General features: G+C 31.8%; 1 protein-coding gene across 5 annotated transcripts in view; it reads left to right on the top strand.

The window, feature by feature from the left end:
* DMD (dystrophin) overlaps window positions 1-23,933 on the top strand; it is a 2,254,165-nt gene that overhangs the window by 237,162 nt on the left and 1,993,070 nt on the right. The window contains exon 1 of one of the 5 annotated variants that reach the window (XM_036227212.1): window positions 10,841-11,082. The exons of the other annotated variants lie outside the window; for them this stretch is intronic. Coding sequence (XP_036083105.1) covers window positions 11,076-11,082 — 7 coding nt within the window. The 5' untranslated portion in view covers window positions 10,841-11,075. Of the gene's footprint in view, window positions 1-10,840; window positions 11,083-23,933 lie in introns of those variants that run through there. 5 annotated transcript variants of the gene reach the window in all.

Genomic DNA, 23,933 nt, shown 5'->3' with positions numbered 1-23,933 from the left:
TAGTTAAGTGGAGGGCCAGGGGAGGGAGGAAAAAATTGTGGGGATCATTTTATGAACATTATAGATGTCTAATCAATGTATTGTATACTTTAAACTAACTTAAATAAATTTAAATAAAAAATATATAATAAAAAAAAGCAAAAAGGTCCACATAAAGGATGCTTCTACATGTTAAAAAAAAAAAAAGGTCAATACATGGGAGGAAAAAGTCTTGCCTTGAGGACCCTGATATATTATTTCATGCAGAATATCAGTTGGCAATACATGACCACATAAAATGAGGAGGGTGTTACTGTTGGTGCCCTCAGTTAATTAGGGCAGAATGTGACCAAGCAAATGTCAAAACCATCAATGAAATGGCCATAGTCCAAATTTCTGATGATAAAGGAGTGTTGCTTTCTCCTCCAATTGGTAAGAAATACAGAAATAAAGAGAAAAATCAATAAGGAAAAAACTGGCTCTGGATACAATTTGGGAGAATCATAAGGGAAATCATCAAATTCTGTAAAATTTGACAGTATTCTACACAAACCTAGAGTAATAGTTCTTTTTATAAATTTTACTTTTTACAATAGTTAGAGGAAAGTCCATTAAGCAAATTTATTTCAGAGGAATGAGGGACATTGGCAGATAAATAAGATGATAAAATGATGATTGGATAGAAGGAACAAAAGATTAGGATGCAGGATCTGTGAGCTCACTGTTTGTTGATTTTATTAACTGGTCATGGCATGTAAGCATCATATTTTATGTCTTAAATGAATCTTGGGACTCAAAAGAACATGCATCCTCTTTGTCTCATTGGTTTTGGCAGAATTTTCTAATATTAAGATGAAATGAACTTTGCATTGAATAAAATAGCCTTCTCATTGAAATAGTATTCTTATAGAATTATCAATGATAGCATATGCAGGGAGAAATTTAAAATAGATTTCTTATGTCAGGGGCCTTTAAAGTGAGGAAGGGAGTCCCTTTGATTTTAGAACTTAAGTATATGTTGCTATCCATTATTAATGAGTTGTTTCGTGTGTTTTTTACATTCTTTATGGCTACAGTGTAATATTATAAAAGTACACATTTTCTTTATTTCAAAACTAATCCTCTAAGTGCCAAAGTATATCATGAGTGTTCAATAGATACTTATTTGATTAATGCATAAACATCAATTTTTACAGGGGAATTGAAGAATGGATATTGTAGTACTTAATTTGAACAAACCAGGAAGAAAAAATTTGTAGAGAAGAAAGATTGAGTCTTGAGTAAAGCAGTAATTATATGGGTAAAGTGAAAGAATATTAATTCATCTGGCTAACACTTATTTAGCACTAAATATATGACATGTACTATCAATTGTAAATAAGATCTGAAAAATGAGAATTCAGATAGAAGAGATTGTGAACTGTATTCCTATGACAAAGAAAAAATTTCTTAAGAAGTTAAGAGGGCATGAAAACATTCTCAAATGAAGGGAAACTAAGATAATTTGTAAGCAACCCTACCCTTAAAGAGTTCCTGAGGAAAGTTATCTCAAAAAAGGAAAATGACAAAAAGCCTTGAAAATTTAGAAAGGAAAGAAGAATATTGAAATGGGCAAAAAGGATAATAGACTAGCCTTCTCATTAGTTTCTTAAATCATATTTTATGGTTGAAGTAAAAGTTTTAATACCACATGATATAGTGCTTAATGGGTGTAGAAGAAATAGCTAAGACAATTATATTTTCATAAAGCAGAGTGTAAAGGGACCAAATGGAAATAAAATATCTATATTTCAGTTGTAGTAGTGAAAGAGCAAAACCAATATATTGTGAAAGTTATGTATGTGTATTATTAATTCAGCCACTAAGTATATTATAGAAAACAATGAACTAAAAAAAATTATAATAAACAAAGATAGAATCCTAAAAAATTATTCAAGTAGCAGAAAGGAATGCAAAACAAAATGCAAAAAACGAACAAACAAGCAACAAAAAAACAGAGCAACAGAACCAGAGGAAACAAAGAAAGAAATAATAAATTGACAAACAAGCCATATTAATATTCACCTTAAATGTAAATGGTCTAAATAAAACAATTAAAATACAGATATTGACAGAGTAAATGAAAGATAACCCACCAATATGCTATTTAGATAAAATTACTTAAATTATAATGACGTAGGTAGATTGAAGTAAAAGGATAGAAAAACTTATAATTGTTTACATTAATTAGAAAAAAAGGAATGGCTAAATTATATATTAGATAAAATTGACTTCAGAACAAAGAAAATTACGAGACATAGATAAGTTTTTATAATGACTAAAGGATCAGTATACTAAGAAGAGATATTAATCTTATATGTGTATGCACCAAACAACAAGGTAAAAAAAATGTATGAAGTAAAATCTGATAGAACTGGAAAGAGTAGTAAATGCATCCACAATTATAGTTGCAGACTTCAAATCCCACTTTCAGTAATTGATAGAACAAAGACAGAAAGTTACTAAGAAATAGAAACAGCACCATTAAATAACTGGATCTATTCAGTGATTATAGGACACAAAACAACACGAAATTGTAATAAATTTATTGGGGTGGCATCGGTTAATAAAATTATATAGGTTTCAAGTGTACAGTTCTATAATACATCATCTGTATATTGCATTGTGTGTTCACTATCCCAAGTCAAATCTTCCATCATCACATATTTGACCCCCTTTACCCTTATCTTCCTCCCCCCAACCCTCTTTCCATCTGGTAATCACTAAACTGTTATCTGTGTCTATGTGTTTTTCTTTGTCATGTTTGTTGCTTTCAGTTATTTTTTGTTGAGTTGTATGATATATTTATATATTTGGGATATTAGCCCCTTATCAGATGTGTTGTTTGCAAATATCTTATACCATTTGAATGGTTGCCTCTTTGTCTTGTCGATGGTTTGTTTTGCTGTGCAGATGCTTTTTAGTTTAATATAGTCCTATTTATTTATTTTACTTTTACTTCCCTTGCCTTTGAGGTCAAATTCATAAAATCCTCTATAAAACTAAGGTCCACAAGTATAGTACCTACGTTTTCTGCTATGCAATTTATTGTTTCAGGTCTTATATTTAGGCCTTTGGTCCATTTTGAGTTAATTTTCTTGTGACAGCAGTCTAGTTTCATTTTTTTTCACGTGGCTTTCCCATTTTCCAAACACCATTTATTGAAGAGGCTTTCTTCATTATGTTTTGGTTCATTTCTGGGTTCTCAATCTGTTCCATTGTTCTGTGTGTATGTTTTTCTGTCAATACCATGCTGTTTTGATTATTGTCACTTTATCATATAATTCGAAGTCAAACATTGTGATATCTCTGGCTTTGTTCTTTTTTCTCAGGATTGCTTTGGAGATCTGGGGTCTTTTGTGCTTTCATTCAAATCTGGTGATTGTTCTATTTCTTTAACAAATACCATTGGGACTTTGAGGGGGATTGAATTGTATCTGAATATTGCTTTGGGTAATAAAATCATTTTAGCTATGTTGATTCTTCTAATCCACGAACATGGAATATGTTTCCACTTCTTTGTGTCTTCTTAAATTTCTTTTAATGTCTTGTAGTTTTCAATGTATAGATCCTTCATTTGTTTCATTAATTTCACTCCTTGGTATTTTAGTCTTTTTATTACAATTGCAAAAATAATTTTTTAAAATTTTACTTCTTTTTCTGAAATTTCATTGTTAGTGTATAGGAATATGGTGGATATTTGTATATTGATTTTGTATCATGAAACTTTACTATATTTGTTTATTGTGTTTATTTCTATCAGTTTTTTAGTAGAGTCTAGAGTTTTCTATATAGAAAATGATGTCATCTGCAAAAAGTGACAATTTGACTTAATTTACTATTTGGATGCCTTTTCTCTTAAAGAAGTAAAAATTAGTAGTTGATAGATGGTCATGGGGTTGGGGAACATGGCATAGGGATTGCAGTTAGCATTAATGTAATGGCTAGGTAGAGAGCCAGAGGAGAGAAAGAGCAATTAGGGGGATAGTTTTATAAACTATATAAATATCTAACCAATGTACTGTATACTTGAAACTAATAACAAAATATTTTTTTTTAAAAATCAAAAAAGTATTATGAGAGATAAAAAATATTTTATAACATTAAAATGGTTCAGATCAATAGGAATATGAAATTTAGGTACACCTAATTAAATTCAAAATGAGTAAAGTAAAATTTACTACTATATACAGACTTGGAGAAATCAACGATCATATTAGATATTTAATTAATCTCTCACAGTAACTGGTACAACATGCCAATAAAGAGGCTGGGGTACTGCAACTCCAATGTAAGTGGAAGAGAATGTGTAAGGGGAAAAGTAATGCAAATAAATTGGGTAACAAAAATATACAAACTTACCAGAAAATCAACATTCTCAGATATTGTACTGCTTAAATTTTTGAAAATCATCTAGAATGTTAGGTATGTTTAATATAACAATTAAGCTTTGTATATTGTCAGGAAAAATTAAACCCTTAAGTAGAAAAAAAAAACACTTTCCTGCAAACCTCTTTTAGCTATCATCCTATATTGATCAACTCTTCAACCAACTAACTTGTCTTCTACCCTTACTCATCTGAAATTGTTCACATTTAGTTCACCATGTCCTTTATGTTGCTCAACCCAGAACTTCTTAGTCATCTTAGTGCATCTCCCAAACAAATTTAACAGAGTTGACGAATTCTTCTTTCTTTCAACTCCCTATTCCCTTAACTTTTGAAATGCCACACTCTATTTAATTTTATGTTTTCACCTCCTTTGGATGTTCCTTCTCAATATCCTGATAGTCTCATTCTTTTTCATCCAATCATTAATTGTTAGAGTTTCTCAGGGTGTCCTCTTAGGCTCTTGTCTTTTTTAATGGCTTACTCTATCTCCGACTTTTGTTCAAATGTATGACTTCATTTACCATCAAATGCTGGCAAATTGAAAGTGTTTATGAATTGTGAAATTCAGACCCTAACATCTGTGTCCTCCTTCAAGTCTTTGCTTGAGTGTCTCCTAAGAATCTCAAATTTAACAGAAACAAAACTGAAGCTATCTTCCCTTTCCAACCTGACTTTTCTAGAACATACTTCATCATTCATTTAACTGCTCAAGTTGAAAATGTAAAAGTAAATGTTAACTCCTTCATATCCCTGAACTTTCCTCAATTTCTATTCACCATGTTCTGTCAGTTCTCCCATTTAAATATCTCTGGAATCTCACTGCTTCTTTCTATCTAGTCAAATTATCTTACCTAATATACTGAAATTGCATCTTAACTAGCCTCTGGACCTCTAGAATTATCTCCCAACCTGTTAAAACCCAAGTGCACTTAGGTTTATATATTTGACATACAATCTTATCACGTATTACATTTACTTAATATCTTTTACTGGCTTTCAATGTCCTTAAGATAAATTCTATAATCTTTAACATGGCTGACAAAGAAGCCCACATGATTCTTGTGGGCTTTTATCTTGAGACCTCATCTTGTTCATCATGTTTCACTCTCCCAGTTGTTCACCGAACTCCAGCCATCATGAAGTTTTCCCCATTTTTGAATAATTTGAATAATTTCCTGCCTTATTGCCTCTCCCTATACTATCTACTTTTATCCCTTGACTCATCTAATTACCACTTATCCTTTAGTTCTATGTTTAAAGAGAATTTTCCTTAATAAGATCAGTCCCTCAATCATATACCTTTTAAAATGTTATATTTATGCCTCTACCTCTCATCACACTTGTTTTAAATCACACTTTTGATTATTTGTCCAATATCTATCTTTCTCACAAAACTATAAAATCTATGAGGACAGTAGTATTTCTAGCATCCCCCAAAGTGTCTAGAATATTTATTATATTCTTAATAAATCTTCAAATGAATTTTTGAAATCAATGATTTGATGCCAGGTGGTGATATAAGTGCTATAAAGAAAAATGAAACAAGGCAAAAAAATAGAGTAGGATTAAGGTCAGGGAAGTGTTATTTTAGAGATAGAAGTCTCTACAGGGCTTTCTATTGAGGTGACATTTGAGCAGAGGACTGGATGAAGATGAGTGAGCCTTGCAGTATCTGTGGATAGATGTTACTGATAGGAAGGATCAGTTAATGAAAATGTCTCAAGATGGGAATTAGCCTGGAACGTTTGAAGAGAAATAAGGTCAGCCAGTGTGATTAGAGGGAAAAAAGGAAAGGTATAGAGAGTAGAATGGGAGAAGAGAAGAGAAAGAGGTTTTGGGGGAGTATATTACAAAGTATCTTACAGGCTATAATAAGGCCTTTTGTTCTAAGGATGATGAGAAGCCAATTGGAGAAATCTGAAACCATGGCATGATCTGTGCATGCGCGCACGCGTGTGTGTGTGTGTGTGTGTGTGTGTGTGTGTGTGTGTGAAACATCTTACTATCTTTTGACTAATCTAGACCGTGGGAACTACATTAGATTCAAATTATGAAGACAAGATTTTCTGGTTGTCATTCTTCCAACTGTTAACTTCACTGAGGTAATAATTTTTAAAAGTTCAGTGATCTGACAAAATTTTTACCACTTCAACATTTTTAATATAGCATATGAGAAAATTTCATTTGTTTTCAGTCTTATTATCATGTGGATTCAATTGGCTTTTCCTCTGTCATTTTCCCCTCAAAATAGTCAGTGAGTTTGATATGATATCCTTTGTTCCGAAATGAGGGTAATTTATAAAATCAAGTTATTTAATATTTAATCATTACTTAACAAAGGAAGCTTATTCTAAGGTTGTCTGTAACATGGGATTATATAGCAACAAGCTAATACTAGTTAATCAATATCTTAAATTTTATGCAGGTGATCATTTTGTAACCAGCCTAATTGTTTATTTTACTGGTTTATATGCTCACAATAAATTTAAAACATTGTATATATTGAATAGGATACAATTTTTCTCTGTAATTGGATGAAAATCTGTTTCCGAGAAGTTCAATGATAAAGGATTATAAATATAAAATAGTGGACAAAATTATTTTTCTTGGGATGCTCAAGGTTATTATATGCATTTGATAGAATTATTTAGAGCATGTATTCTTTATGATGGTTTTTAGATTAACTTTTAAGAAAGTGATAGTGTGTTACTCTAACTTTTTAATTAAATTAATATGAATAATCTAAAATCTGGTAAAAAGTTTTTTAAGTGTCATTGAGATATAATTGATATGTAATAAACTGTAGATATTTAAACTGTACAACTTTATATGTTTGAATATCTCTATATTTGTGTGGCTATACACCCATCCTCCATGAAACCATCACTATCATCAAGATAGTGGATTATCCATCATCTCAAAAGTTTCCTCATGACTCTTTATAATCCCCTCCTCCATGTTCCTCATTCCTACCTTCCCTAGGCAACCACTAATCTGCTTATTGTCACTAAAATTCATTTGCATTTTCTAGAATTTTGTATCAGTGAAATAATACAGTAATGTACTCTTTCGGTTTGGTTTTTTTACAGTCAGCATAATTCTTTTGCGCTTGGTTCATTGTGGTGCATATATCAATAGTCCAGTCTTTTCCATGGCAAGGTGGTATTCTATTGTATAAGTATATCATGGTTTGTTTATCCATTCACATAATGATGAACATGTGGATTGTTTCCAGGTTGGGGCTATTATAAGTATAATTGCTATGAATATTCATATAAAGCTTCTTTGATAGACATATGCTTTAATGTCTCTCAGAGTGGAAAGACTGGCTCTTATGTATTTTTCTACCTTTTTAAGAAACTGCCAGACTGTTTTCCAAAGCAGTTTCTGCCAGACTCTTTTTTAAAGTGTTTTTTTTCCTACCATTTTATATTTCCATCAGTAGTGTATGAGAATTCTAATTCCTATTTTAAAAATCTTTGTAAACCCCTTGTATCTCTTTCACAGTTTTTATCTGTCATAATAATTTCATATCTGGCCCTCTCACTGATAATACCTAACAGTCATCAAACATTTAAAAGATGTCAAGCATTGTACTAAATATTTTACAATCATTATCTTATTTAATCCTCACAATAATACAAAAGAGAAATTATTCCTTTTTACATAAGAGTAAATGGAGAATAAGTTACTTACTCTCACATTAATATCAAGCCATGAATCTGTGATATGAACTTAGATTGTCAGACTTTGGAGACAGTGATATTAACCAATGTGCTATATTCTCCCATCCTGTAGGCAAGGGGTTCTAACATGAACTCCTTTTAAACCTGATAAAGCTTAAAGCCCTAATACCTTAAGACCTTTAACAGCTAGTGAAGCTTGTCTGAATTATATTTAAATACACAAAATAACATATTTAGGATTACAGCAGAAACCAGTTGTATTTAAATACAGTTTTCTAAATGTTTTAAAATCTCTGATGTAATAATATATACATATTTCCTTATTAATACATTAAATAACACAATATAGTGATCAGTTTAAGAACAACCATAATTTCAAACTAACGAAAATGTAAAATCATGTTGTGAAATATATGCAACATCTATAAAATGATGCAAAAAACTTTTGATTTTTATTAGCAACAGAGTTACAAGTACTGCTAATTCTACGATGATTAATAGCTTACAAACATAAATGAAAATAATGCTACCCTTTTGTTAGACATGAATGGAAAAAAATATGGACTATTTTCTCATTCAAGTTAACAGATGTCAGAATTCTATCCATGGACCCTCTGACCTGAGTTTAGAGCTCTTATCCTCACCCATAAGCTCCATGAAATAGGATTCATGTCTGTTTTGATCATCACCATCTGAAAGTGTATTGCATAATACAGGTTCTACTGAATGAATGATGAATGGAATACAGTTTTCAGATAATTCACTGGAATTTAGAATTTAGCAGTGAACAACACAAACATGATCTCATTTCATAAACTAATAGTATATCAGAAATACAATTAAATAAAGTCATGTGACTCCCCAGCCATATTATTTAACTTTTCAGAGCCTCAGTTTTCTCATATGTAAAATGCATATAATAATAGTCACCCTCATAAGTTCAGTATGAAAATTAAATAAGCATCAATATAGTAATGATAGATACATACATATATAGATGGATGTTGTATATGAGAGAACAGTATTTACCACCTTCTGTTGTATAAATATTTGACATTATAATGAAGACAAAGGAAATACAAGATGCTATGAAATTGCATAGCAGGCAAATATAATTTTTTTTTATCTAGGGGATAAAAATACCTAATATAGCAAATTATGTTTCAAACTGATAACTAAAGATTGGATGGAAAGTAAGCAATCAAAAGTCAAGGGAAGCTTATGGAAAGGTGAAACAGAACATGCAATATTTCTGAGACAGAAGCAAAATGTTTTAGAGGGGAAAAAAAAGATGTCCATTATGGCTGGAATAAACTACAAATAGAAGGAGGAGAGACAAGGGTTGAAGCTGGAGAGATAAGCAGAGGCTAAGGGTAGAAACAAAACCGTATGATATTTATGTCATTCACAACCCCTAAGATAGATATGCTAACCACAAAAGTGATTTTTTTAATAACCATAATTGATAAATCAATATTTTCAGAATTATTCTATAGATGATGTCTATATTATTTTTGAGAAACTTTGGTGAGTTCACATGGACTCAATTTGTATTTCTGCTTTTTTTCCTAGCACTTATACATTAAACATAATAAACTATAAGTTACTGCGTATTATGTATTTCCTAATTTATATAGGAATTGTGTATTACATAAAAAATTGAAATGGAGGTAGAATAGCTACAATGTACACACACACACACATGCGAGCACACGTGCACACACACACACACTCCTTAGGAAAACAGTATTTCAGAACAGTGACATGTCTCACATATGCTAAATTAATTATTGCTTATAGTTTCATAATAGAGCTACCCAGCAAGCTGTTTATTTGTTGTAAGGATGGGGTTAGCTCCCCTACCAAGCTGAATATCTAATTGATGGTTGAAAGCAAACATAAGATTTTATCAATTCTCCCTTTTAAAATGTTTTTCTCCTGAAAACACTTAAATTTTCCTGTTTCATCATTTCTAACTATAGCTATTAATCCCCTGAGAAAGGCAACCTTAGAAGTTTTAAATAAAATTAATATTGTAGAGGTGATGATAATTGTAATTTTTAAAATACTAATTCATGCATGGTATTTTAAAAATACAAAATGCATTTTTCTAAAATGACATTTACTTGGTAAACAAGTTATGTGAGAGAGTCAACTAATCTAATTTCTTACTTTCTAAAGAAAGTATTCCTCTTAAGTCAAAATATCAAGTATAAAGTCTGCTCTTGGGAGAAACAGAGTAATAGATTTTAAATGGCTTCAATGTGCAAAATAAATATTTTCTTTAAAAAAATTCTCTTATTAGAAAATTTACCACAAAATCTCAAGAGGCAAATTCCATTTGAGAAAGAGCATGCTACATTTTATTATAAAGCAGAGATGTGAAGCTGAGCACACAGCACCCTTATTTCAAAGTACAATTAGAAGAGAGTTTTTACCCTTAAAAGGCTGTGAAGAGAAATGAAAATCAGCCAAAATTTCAGTATAAATAATACCATGTGTGGCGAAGGAACTCCACTCTTGGTATAGTTAGGAAAAGAATGTAATCCAAAGGCTTAGCATCTGTACAGAGGACAGAGTGAGTAGATACGGAAAGAGATTTGCAGATCCACTGTTTTTTTAGGCAGGAAGAATGCTCGTTAAATGCAGAACGCTGCTCTGGCTCATGTTTGCTCCGAGGTGTAGGTTTTGTTCCACTGACGTATCAGATAGTCAGAGTGGTTACCACACCGACGTTGTAGCAGCTGCATAATAAATGACTGAAAGAATCATGTTAGGCATGCCCACCTAACCTAACTTGAATCATGCGAAAGGGGAGCTGTTGGAATTCAAATAGACTTTCTGGTTCCCAGCAGTCGGCAGTAATAGAATGCTTTCAGGAAGATGACAGAATCAGGAGAAAGATGCTGTTTTGCACTATCTTGATTTGTTACAGCAGCCAACTTATTGGCATGATGGAGTGACAGGAAAAACAGCTGGCATGGAAGGTAGGATTATTAAAGCTATTACATCATTATGAATACAATTAGAAGCTGACCATGACAAAGCATATGTTAGAACAAGCAGCTGTTGGTAGCTGGGGTTTGTTGCCGAGCTCTTCAAACTCTGCAAACAGTGTTGCTTTTACAGAATGGATTTGAAAATTTCCTTGTGTTGTGTTAGGTTTTGAGGAGGGGGGGGTGCTCATCTCCAACCTCAGGGAAACACTTCTGTGATAGAAATCAGTGTTAGAAGATTTTAGAATAAAGTATTTTTCAAGAGTCTAGGCTTCTTCAGGTAGATGATAATGGGGTGAGGGGGAGACTCTGTGGGGAAATCTACCCCGGCTCAGTTACATGCAGTTTAGTTACAAGGACTGATTGATATATTGGCATATTAAGACACTGAGAGAAATAAATGTATAGAATGTTTGAATAGGTTGGAAATTGTTGCACTTGGTTTCTGTTTTATAGGGAGTTTGGCTGTCAGTCTTTTCTCCTCATCTGTTTTTAGCTTTTGACATTTATTCAGTCATTCTGCATTATATGAAGAAAATACATCAATATCTCCTGCAGGGTTTTTCAACAACTCTAGCATCTGTTTCAGCTATTGAACTGTATTCACGTTTTGCCAAGTTGATGTCGACCCAGCTGGTCTATCATTTCTCGCTTGATTACTGCTCTTAATTTCTCTGTATCAGCTTGTTTCAGATAGGGCTTTGAAGATTGTTAATGAAAATGACAGAAAATAATAAATTATTGACAATTGGAACATTTATTTATTTAGGAACCTTCGCGAGTTTTGTCTTACATTCTTTCCTGCCTATGTACAATTTTTAGAACCCTTTTGCTGTTTTGCAATATTTCTTTCTCATACTATCAGTGGATTATACTTGTGAGTACTTTTAAACAAATGAAGCATGAGCCTGGACTGTATTTGGCTCCAAAAATAAAGTTTGGGGGGAAAGGAGGAACAATTTAAGCTTTTTGTGTAAACCGTGCGTAGTTTTCCATATTCTATCTTCATATGCTGTCATGGGAATCTGTCAGTGAGTATATATCAGACTGAACGTATTGAAATAATTTTTATCACCACTAGGGTAACAAGAAAATAAAACATTCAAAGCTGTTTTTAACAAGTGATTGCTTAAAACAGATGTCAAGTAATATAAAAATAGATCTTTCTGAGTATTAAAAGCATGATTGTTAGCTCTCTATATAATACAAGATCTTTCAGCTGTCTTCTCCATATCCCCAATAACTGGAGTAGCTAAATTGTCCAAGTTAATAGAGCATCATGTATGAACATCTAATATGACCTTTTGGTGTACACAGTATTGCTCACATGTGCTGTACCTTTTCTGTAGTAATTGTAATATCCCAGGCAGTCTGGTCAAGGAACACTACTGTTATGTAACTTTTCCCCCAACTGTTAGTCCATGTTTTTCAATTACGTATTCCTCTTAGAAAGAGTGACTTAAGACAACATGTATTAAATATTAGTGAATTAATTAGAAACTGATGGGCTGATTATATTACTTGGATTCATCCAACTTAATTACTAACTTATGCTTTGAAAAATAGAGCTTGTGATGAGTACTTTTTAACCTTGAAGCATATATGACTGGTTTAATATATAATTCATAATTCATACATACAAGAGGAAACAAAATAGTTTTTAGATGTGTGAATTCCATAGCAAACTTAGTTTAAATAATGTGGTTCAGGCAACCTAATTATTTCCTGTTAATACTTTTGAGTACTGTATGTGCTTATGTATAGTCTGTTACAGTACTTGTTTAATCTTTCGGAAGCTCAGAGACTGAAAGGGAATTTTGAATCCACATGATATTGGGTTATTTCTCAATTGGTTGAAAAAAATCATCTATATCTGTACTATTGTTTAAAATACAGTTCTCATCTATCATTTTTATTTTTCAACTTTATAACCATTTTAAGTGACAGTTTAAGTCTGGAAAAACTTTTATATTACATCTTTTATAGGACTCTCCTTTTGTGAATTGTCTCCTGTGAGCAAAATGTGAGCTTCCTGTTAGCCTCACACTCCTGTTTCCATAGTTACTTTAAAAAGAAGGCTTTTTCTTTCAATGAAGGTAGTGTAATTTAAATCAGCCACCGGACTCCCCAAACTATGGTTTTTTTGTTTGTAGTCTAGGCTGCTTCATTTGTGACTAGGAAGTGTTCTGTATTTGATTCCACTGATGTATGGAGAGGACAGACACTAGGTGGCACCAGCTGTTGATCATTAATGAAATCTTAAAGGCTTTGGGCCACACACCTGAAGAGCAGGCGTACCCTTATTGATGAATGCATTTGTAAGAGTTACAAATGCTTGCCAATCTCTGTCTCTGGAACATAATTAGCATGCAAAGTGATAAGACCATATGAAGTCTCCAAATCCCAATTGCTTGATTTTGTGTTTTCTGAAGGGATTCAGAAATGCATAAAAAATAGAAAGTATGTGAAAGAGAGGTAGGACAGTGAAATGGACTAGAAACATAAATATTTTAAAGTATGAAATTATATAAATATATAAATCTCTGTTAATTTTACTCAGTTCTCTACAAACCTTGAGTTGCCTGCCTTCAGATGTATTGCCTTCACCCAGAAAGATGAGCAAGGGGAGACAGTAGCAGTTAAGAAATATTCTTTGAAATGTTTTTCCTAAGAAGCTTGCTCCTTCCTGTTATTCTTCAATTCTCATGCCATCTATATTTTAAGAATCCAAAAAGCAAATAAAAACAAACCACGTGAGCATGTACACATCCCCAGAGACATACACATGCATCTGAAAAAAGAATCAAAACTGTTTAAAAAATAGAGCCACAACAACATTTTAAATTGATCCTGGAATTAACAAACTAAAATAAAAAAAGGGAAAAATAAGTCCATAATTAGGGTGAGGAGATTAACTATCTGGTCACATTGGAATTTTTTTTCCTAGAAAAATAAGCAGTATTTTTCCCTCTATGACAATATGTAAGAATTCCTGAGATTTAGAATGAAGGGAAAGGTAATATAGACTACAGAGAGATTCTACAAAACAATATGAGATATAGCTAGATATCTTGATTATACCATGTAATTTGTTGAAGTTTTATAATGTAGTCAGGATGGAAAAATATTTGTTGTTTGATATATCTAGTAGATTAATTAACTTGATAAATTATTCTGCCTTTGGTATGTTAATTAATAAATTATTGTAGACCAAGAGGAAGGCCTCTCATAGGACTATGATGTAGTTCTATCAAACTGGCTCTATCTGATTTGGACCTAATTTTTCTTAGTGTGGGCTATAATTTTGACCTTGGCCCTGCTTGGCCTGTGAAATATTAATACTGAAAACATGAAGGAAGATCAAAATAGCTTGTCTAGCTGGAAAAGGGAACAAATACATTGAATTATTAGTGTATCAAAGGATTATGACCACCTAGAAAATGTAATGAAGCAAAAAAAAAGATGAATTTTAATAGGAATAAAGCCCTGCACTAAGATTTAAAATTAGTCTGGCAAGTATGATATGCAAGAGAGTTAAAGCTTAACAATAATTCATTGAATCAAAGTTAATGATTTTGTTGGCCATAATTTTAGTATCAGTCACATTCCCAAATGGCGTTGAAACAAAATAAAACTAAATAATGTTGGACATGTATCCTTTCAGGAAGAAAACGAAAGAGAGAGAGCAAACTTTAGAAGAAAAATTTTTGTAGAGTAACAAGATGATATAAGAGGAACTTTAACGTTTGTGAGAGTGTTCAGTGAAAAAGATCTGGATGGTTAAAGGTCCTAGAAACTACAACATTTGAGGGGCATTGAAGGTACTAGAAAAGGGGAAAGTTGAATGTTTTAAAGAATAAGAATAAAAAATAAACCAATTTCAAATATTAGATGAGCTGTAATACAGAAGAGTAAAACTCATTTGTATCTTGTCAGTAGTGAAGAAAAAATATTTTTCCAGTTAATTGTCTAAGCAGAGAGTTGACTCGTTTGTGAGATATTGTACTCCTTGTTGCTAAGGTATTCGGTGCTGAAAATGGGAGTTCCTGCACTAAGGAAAAATTGAAGAAGAAAATGTCAGATAATTTATAATTTTAAGAAACTGTAAGTCTAATCATTTCATGAAAAAAAATATTTCCCTTTTCATATATTTCTTCAAGTGTCCCTAGTATTCCACTGGAACCCTCCAAATTGGGAGTCAGCAAATTATGACTCATGTGCCATGTTTCCTTCTGTTCAGCCAGCCAGCTAAGAATGTTTTTTTCCTTTCTAAATGATTTTTTTAGAAATATAAATATTTTGTGACACATAAAAATGTCAATTTAAATGTCTTAATAAAGTTTTGTGAGATATAACCATACCTATTTGTATACGTATTATCTATGGCTGTTTTCATGCTAACACAGTTTTTAAGTAGTTGTGACAGAGACCATAAAGACCACGAAGCCAAAAATATTCACTATATGACTGTTAGTAGCAAAAGTTTGCTGATCTCATTTCTAGACTCTTAGGAGAACTTGTGTTTTTGTTCATTGAATCAAGTGTCTATAACAAGCTAGGTAAAAATTAAACATCATCTGAAGACCATCAACAACAGAATTTGCGACCACCCATAGTATTTTAGTATTATAGACTTTGAAAAGTGGTTCAATGATACAGTTTAGTAGTTAATGATGGGGATATTTTGGCTGTTGATCCATTGTGATAGTTTACTTCCTGAGGAATGTTTATTATTTAATGTCACTAAAATTTTTTTGAGGTATCTGCAATCACTGACGTTATAGTATCTGCTTGCCTAAGCTCATTGATTTTGCAGAATTTACCTATTTGATAAGATTCAGTTATTTTTTGTTATGCTTCAGTTATTGTGTGATTACATTAGACTTACAGAAAGTACAGAAATCAATGGAAAATAAGGTAATTGAATGGGAATCACTTCTTGCAGCTGCCCTTTTCTATCTTCATAAGTCTATGGACTTTCTAAGAGGCTTTTGTATTAGAGCTCTGGAAAGGAGCTCACCTTTAAAAAAAGATAAGGATGTTCTTGATCAAATATTATCTAGAGAGGATCAAAGAATAGTAAAAAAAATATGTGCACTGCATTATAAAAGAACAATTGAGGCTGTTAATAAATAATTGATAGGGCATGCTAGAGTTAAAAGTTAGCAGTGAGATATTTCCCTGAACATGTGGATATAATAAAAGAGATTTTTTTCCAAATTACATGAAAAACCATAATTAGATTCTAAGCATAAAATTGAGAGATTCTAGATTTATAGTCCTATATGAAAATTTCCATAATTCCATGATTGTGAAACTAAAATACCCTGAATTTTTTTTAATGGGTAAGGATATCATTTCTGCTCACTGGATGTTCCTGTAAAACCCATAGGATTCTTATTTTATTTCCATGAGGATGTTACTGAGCAGCTATCTTGTGATGCTTGTCTCTATGGTAACAGATATAAGGCTTAAGGGTCTGAAGGAAATTCTTTCTATTGGTTTAAGAATATGAAGCATTGAAGGAGACTCACTGAGGAAGAGGATAAAGCTGAGGGAAGGCAAAAGAGGCAACTGAGAAAAAAAAAACTGTCACGAGAGAGCTGTTTTGTGTGTGAAAATGATTTCATTTCTTCTTTGTGTTAGAATGAAATAAAACCCAACATGCTAAGTAAAGTTTAAAATAAGATTCTTAAAAAGTATTGTTTTTCAACCATCCAGTGAATTTTGTGTAATTACAGTCATAACAGATTTTTTCCTTAGTTGGCTTGCTTTTCCCTTCACAGCAAAAGATTGCTTCTTGCCTGAAATTGATAAGAGGAGGGCTTCTACCCCTGGCAAATTTAGTTCTTGTTATTGCTATCAAAGATCTTGATCTTTTAAAAGACTTTCTTTTCTTGATCCCAAGGGTAAGAATATTGAAGTCTGGTTGGCATTCCTAATAATCATTGAGCTTCTTGGGAATTATGAAAGTGCACTGTCCTTCCACGATACTTTTTTTAGGTCCATTTCTACTAAAGACTAGTAATAAATAAAGCAAGTGTACCACTTATTTGTAAATTGAGCATTTTTAGAGTGTGTTAGGTAAGATTTTATGTTTTTATATGTTTTATTTTATCTTATTAAAATGATAAAAGCAAACAAAAAATTAGATGTTTAAAAATATTTGATTTTCTATTTATTTTACTTCTTTATCTTTTACTTTTAGTACAGAAAATAAGAACCTACCATGTTTTAATTGTTTCAAAAGGAAATAAATATGGCTCTCCTTTCCCTTTGATTTAAAGTATATATTCAATATGTAATCAAATAGCCAGTTTTATTTAAAATGTTTGTGAAATTTATATATCATTCAGGAAAATATAATTCACGGAGAAGAGAAATGGTGGCCTTACTATAAAGTTTTTATACATATTTCAATGTTAACCCAGAGTTGGGGTTTAATTTTTCCCGATGTCACATATGTTAGCATCAAAGGGGGAAAAAAATAAAACAATGACAAGTGAGCAAAAATTCTTTCTTATCTTTTTTTAATTTAATTTTTATTTCTGATTGACAAAGTGACCTAAAAGTTGTAAAAAGGCTTTACAAATACAGAAAATAATAAAAGGTAAATGCTTCCCCTACTAATCACAATACTCAAAGATAGTAAATATTAACATTTTCCCAGCAATTTTTCTAAGCATAAAAATATGTATTTAATTAAATTTTATCTTACTCAATGCTGTGTTTAAGCCACTGTGTTTATAATTATAGATTTAACTTTAGTTTGTTATTCTAATACTCTTGATTTTTAATGATTTTATCAGTATATTAAAAGTACATAATTCAAAAATTAGTCTATCAATTTTTATTCTTTTTTTAATAGATTGTTTTCTTCACATTTTAATTTTTAACATTTAAAAGTATACAACTGATACATCTTTGTTCCGTGTCATAGCTTTAAAAATATCTAAAATGTATTTCACAAAATAATGGAGACTTTACAAATAATTTTTCTTGTGTGTCTATTAAGGAAACTTACCTGGAGGAAAAAAAATGGAATCCAGAAGACATATTAAGGATCGAGATTTTTGCCAGCATACAATGACCTCTTTCAACTTATTTAGTGTTTGTTTTTGTTTCAACTGTACTTTGAAACTAAAATTTCTATCCTTACTTTATTTTGTCTTAAATTTGCTTTTTATAGTTTTGCTACTTTTTGTATTTTTAAACATACTGTAGTTTTTTATTTTGTTTTGAGGGGAGAGTGAGGAGAAATCATGGTATATACATCGTAAAAAGAGAGAGTTTGATTTTGTTTTTTGTTTTTTGTTTTTTTTTTTTTTTTTTAGCTCAGATGCTTTCTCTGTCATAGAGGTGTTTAAAACATTCACTTTTATCTATTTGAGTTGCAAAATAAGATACCTACATCATCCCGTTGTTGTTTCCTTCTGTGAAGTTTCTTTTTGCTGTGACTTTTGCTATGTGAGCTCTGCTTTAGCTGATCTTTTCTTCCCATAGGTCAGAATTGTTTTTTTAAAAAAATTAGTTTAAGGTATATAGTACATTGGTTAGACATTTATATAGTTTATAAAATTATATCTCTGATTACTCTATAATCCATCTGGCTCTACACATAGCCATTGCAATACTATTGACTATATTCCCTATGCTGTACCCTACAGCCCCGTGACTATTTTTTAACTACTAATTTATATTTCTTCAACCCTTCACCTGTTTCTCACGGCCCCCAAACTCCCCTCCCCTCAGGCAATCATCAGATTGTCCTTTGTATCTATTAGTCTGTTTTGTTTAGCTTGCTCCTTTTGTTCCTTAGATTCTGTGTATAAGTGAAATCATATGATATTTATCTTTCTCTATCTGATTTATTTCGCTCAGCATAAATTCTAGGTCCATCCATATTGTTACAAATAGTGGGATTCACTTTTTATGGTTGAATAATAATATTCCATTCTATCTATGAACCATAACTTTTTTATCCAGTCATCTGTTGATGGGTATTTATGTTGCTTCCATATCTTGAGTATCGTAAATTGTGCTGCCATGAAAATAGGGGTACATAGATCTTTTCGAGAGAGTTGTGTGTGTTTTTTTTGGATAAATACCCAGAAATGCAATTGCTGGTTCAAAAGGTATATCCATTTTTAATTTTTTGAGAAACCTCCGGACTGTTTTCCATCGTGGCTGTACCAATTTGTAATCCTACCAACAGTGTATAAGGCTTCCCTTTTCTCCACATTCTCACCAGCACTTGTTCTTTGATATATTGATGATAGCCATTCTTACAGGTCTGAGGTGATAGCTCATTGTAGTTTTAATTTGCATTTCTCTTATGATTAGTGACCTTGAGCATCTTTTCATATGTCTATTGGCCATCTGTGTTTCCTCTTCGGAGAAATAACTGTTCAGACCTTCTACCCATTTTTTAATTGGATCGTTTCCTTTTTTGTTGTTGAGTTATAAGTACTTTATAAATTTTGAATAGTTACCCCTTGTCAGATGTATCATAGGTGAATATCTTCTCCCATTCAGTAAGTCATCTTTTTGTTTTGTCGATGTTTTCTTTCATTGTGCAAAATCTCTTTAGTTTGATGCAGTCCCATTTGTTTATTTTTTCTTTTGTTTCCCAGCCCAAGGAGATATATCAGAAAAGAAATTACTAATAGCAATTTCAGAGAGTTTACTACCTTTGTTTCCTTCTAGAAGTTTTATGGTTTGGGGTTTTACACTTAAGTCTTTAACCCATTTTGAATGTTTTTCTTGTATATGGTGTAAGCAGTTTGTCCAGTTTTATTATTTTGCATCTATCTGTTCTTCCAATACAATATTGAATAGAAGTGGTGAAAGTGGGCATCCTTTCTTGTTCCTGATATTAAGGAAAACACTTTTAGTCTTTCCCCACTGAGTATGATGTTAGCTGTGAGTTTCTCATATATTGCCTTTATTATGTTGAGGTATGTTCCCTCTATTCCCACTTTGCTGAGAGTTTTTATCATGAATGGATGCTGGATTTTGTCAAATGCTTTTTCTGCATCTATTAATATGATCTTATGATTTTTATCGTTCGGTTTGTTTATGTGGTGTATCACATTTATTGACTTGTGGATATTGTATCAACCTTGCATCCTAGGAATAAATCCAACTTGATCATGGTGTATGATATTTTTAATGTATTGCTGAATTCAGTTTGCTAATGTTTTTTGAGGATTTTTGCATCAATTTTCATAAGGAATATCAGCCTATAGTTTTCTTTTCTGTAATGTCTTTGTCTGGTTTTGGAATCAGGATAATGGTGGATTTGTAAAAAGAATTGGGAAGACTTTCCTCCTCTTGAATTTTTTTGGAGTAGTTTGAGAAGAATAGGTGTTAATTCTTCTTTAAATGTTTGGTAAAATTCACCTATGAAGCCTTCTGGTCCTGGACTTTTGTTTTCTTGGAGTTTTTTTGATGACTGATTTGAATTTCTTGGTGGTAATCGGTCAGTTTAGATTTTCTGTTTCTTCTTGACACAATATTGGGAGGTCGTATGTTTCTAGGAATATATCCATTTCTTCCAGATTGTCCAATTTACTGGCATATATAGCTCATAGTATTTTTTTTGTAATTCTTGATGTTTCTACAGAGTCTGAAGTTACTTCTCTTTCATTTATGATTTTGTAAAATTCTTAATAATAAATATAAAATGCAATTTGGGTGGCTGATTATAAATACAATGCATATGGTATTTCATGAGATCAAATGAACAAATATTTGTTTATTATTCACAGGTCATAGTGTTTATTACTTTAAAGGATTTGATTTTTTTATTTCCATTTTTATTTATTTTTCATTAAAATTATTGAGGTGACATTGGTTAATAAAATCATATAGGTTTCACAATTCAATAATACATCATATGTATATTGCATTGTGTGTTCATCACCCAAAGTGAAATCTCCTTTCATTACTGTATATTGACCCCTTTTTACCTCTATCTACCTCCCCACTACCTCTCTTCACTCTGGTAACTACTAATCCACTTTTTGTAAACACGAGTCTCTGTCATGTCTGTTGCTTTCAGTTTTATATCCCATTTATAAGTGCATTCATATGGCTCTCAACATTTCCTGCCTAACTTGTTTCACTTATCATGATAATCTCAAGATCGATCCATGTTGTTGCAAATGGCAGTATTTCATCTTTTCTAAAGGCTGAGTAATATCCCATTGTATATATGTACCATATATTCTTTATCTAATCATTTATTAAAGAACACCGAGGTTGTTTCTATATCTTGACCACTGTGAATAATGTTGCTATAAACATCAGGGTGCATATGCCTTTACAGATAAATGCTTTCAGGTTTTTGGAGTAAATACCCAGAAGAGGAATTACTGGATCATATAGTAATTCTATTCTTAATTTTTTGAAGAATTTTCCTACTGTTTTCCATAGTGGCTGTACCACTAGCAGTGTATGAGGGCTCCATTTTCCTCACAACCTCTCCAACAGTTGTTTTTATTTGTCCTGTTTGTTGATAATAACCATTCTAACAGGTGTGAGGTGATGAGGTGGTAGGTATGTCATTGTGGTTTTGATTTGCATTTCCCTGATAGCTAGTGAAGTTGAGCATCCTTTCATATGTCTGTTGGCCATTTGTATGTCTTCTTAGGAGAAGTGTCCATTCAGGTCCTCTGCCCATTTTTTAATTGGATTATCTTTGTTGTTGCTGTTATTGTTGTTGTTGTTGTTGTTAAGTTGTATGAGTTCTTTGTACATTTAGGAAATTAGGCCCTTATTGGAGGTATCGTTTGCAAGTATATTCTCCCATTCAAATGGTTGGCTTTGTCTTGCTGATGGTTTCTTTTGCTGTGCAGAAGATTTTTATATGATATAGGCTCATTTATTTATTTTTGCTTTTACTTCTCTTGCCTTTGAGTTCAAATTCATAAAATCCTCTCTCAATCCAAGGTTCATGAGTCTAGGACCTATATTTTCTTCTGTGCAATTTATTGTTTCAGGTTTAATATTTAAGCCTTTGATCCATTTTGAGTTAATTGTGGTATATGGTGACAGCAGTCTAGTTTCATTTTTATGTCTTATGTGGCTTTCCAATTTTCCCACCACCATTTATTGAAGAGGCTTCTTTTTTCTTTTTATGCTTTCAACTCCTTTGTCGAAAATTATTTACCCATATACACAGGGATTTATTTCTGGACTCAATTCTGCTTCATTTTTCTCTGTGTCTGTTTTTGTGCCAATAATGTGCTGTTTTGATTATTGTCACTTCATAGTATAATTTTTTCCAGCTTTATTGAAATATAATAGACAATTAGTTGCTCTTATTAACATTATATAATTCAATGAGTTTTTTTCCATTATAATTGGCACACAATAATATACCAGTTTCAGTTGTACAGCATAGTGATCAGAGATCCATATAACTCGCAAAGTGATCATATCACTAAATCTAGTACTCCTCTTCCCCCTTACACATTTATTACATTAAAAACCATCTTCCTCATGCTGTAGTCTACATCTCCATCAATTCTGCAACTATCCATTCGTACTTCTTAATCCCTTTGCCTTATTTTGCCATCCCCCTAACACCTCTCCCATTTATTAGCCTTCAAAATACTCTCTGTATCTATGAATGTATTTCCGCTTTTATTGTTGTTGTTTTTTATTTTGTTTTTAGATTCCACATGTACATGAAATCATGCAATATTGCAGTATAATTTGAAGTCAGGCATTGTGATACTTCTTGCCTTGTTCTTTTTTTTCTCAGAATTGCTTTGACTGTTTGGGGTCTTTTGTGCTCCCATACAAATCTGATGACTTTTTTGTTCTATTTCTTTAAAAAAATGCCGATGGAATTTTGATGGGGATTGCATTAAATCTGTATAATGCTTTAAGTAATAAAGTCATTTTAACTATGTTGATTCTTCCAGTTCATGAGCACAGAATATCTTTTCTTTGTGTCTTCTTCAATTTCTTTCAATAATGTCTTATACTTTTCAATATGTAGGTCCTTTACATGCTTCATGAGGTTTATTCTCAGGTATTTTATTTATTTATTTATTTTTGTTGCAATTGCAAAAGTAATTGTTTTTTCATTTCTTTTTCTGAAACTTTATTGTTAGAGTACAGGAACACTATGGATTTTGGTAGATTGATTTTGTATCCAGAAACTTTACTGAATTTGCTTATTGTTTCTAGTAGTGTTCTTGTGGAATCTTTAGGGTTTTATATATAGAGAATCATGTCATCTGGAAATAGTGACAGTTTGATTTCTTTGTTTCCTATTTGGATGCCTTTTATATCTGTCTTTTATCTGATTGCACTCACTAGGAGTTCCAATGTTATACTGAATAAGAGTGGCGATAGTGGACAGCCTTGTCTTGTTCCTGATCTTAGAGGGAAGATTTTTAGTTTTTCACCATTAACTATGATGTTAGCTGATTGTTTGTTGTACATAGCCTTTATTATATTGATATATTTTCTTTCTATACCCATCGTGTTAAGTGTTTTAATCATAAATTCATGTTATAACTTGTCAAAAGGATTTTCTATATCTATCGATATGATCGTATGATTTTTTTTTTATTTTGTTTATGTAGTGTATCACATTAACTGATTTGTGTATGTTAACCCATCCCTGTGCCCCTGGGTTGAAGCCCACTCGATCATAGTGTGAAATCTTTTTAATGTGTTGTTATATTCAATTTGCTAGTATTTTGTTTAGTATTTTGTATTCATCAGAAATATTGCTCTATAGTTTTCTTTTTTTGTATTATCCTTACCAGGTTTTGGTTTCCAGGTAATGTTGGCCTCATAAAATGAAGTAGGAAGTATTGCCT

This window comes from Rousettus aegyptiacus, unplaced genomic scaffold, assembly GCF_014176215.1.
Source record: "Rousettus aegyptiacus isolate mRouAeg1 unplaced genomic scaffold, mRouAeg1.p scaffold_m13_p_9, whole genome shotgun sequence".
In the NCBI taxonomy this organism is placed as follows: domain Eukaryota; kingdom Metazoa; phylum Chordata; class Mammalia; order Chiroptera; family Pteropodidae; genus Rousettus; species Rousettus aegyptiacus.
The sequence above is the reverse complement of the archived record's forward strand: the minus strand, read 5'-3'. Positions and strand labels throughout refer to the sequence as shown.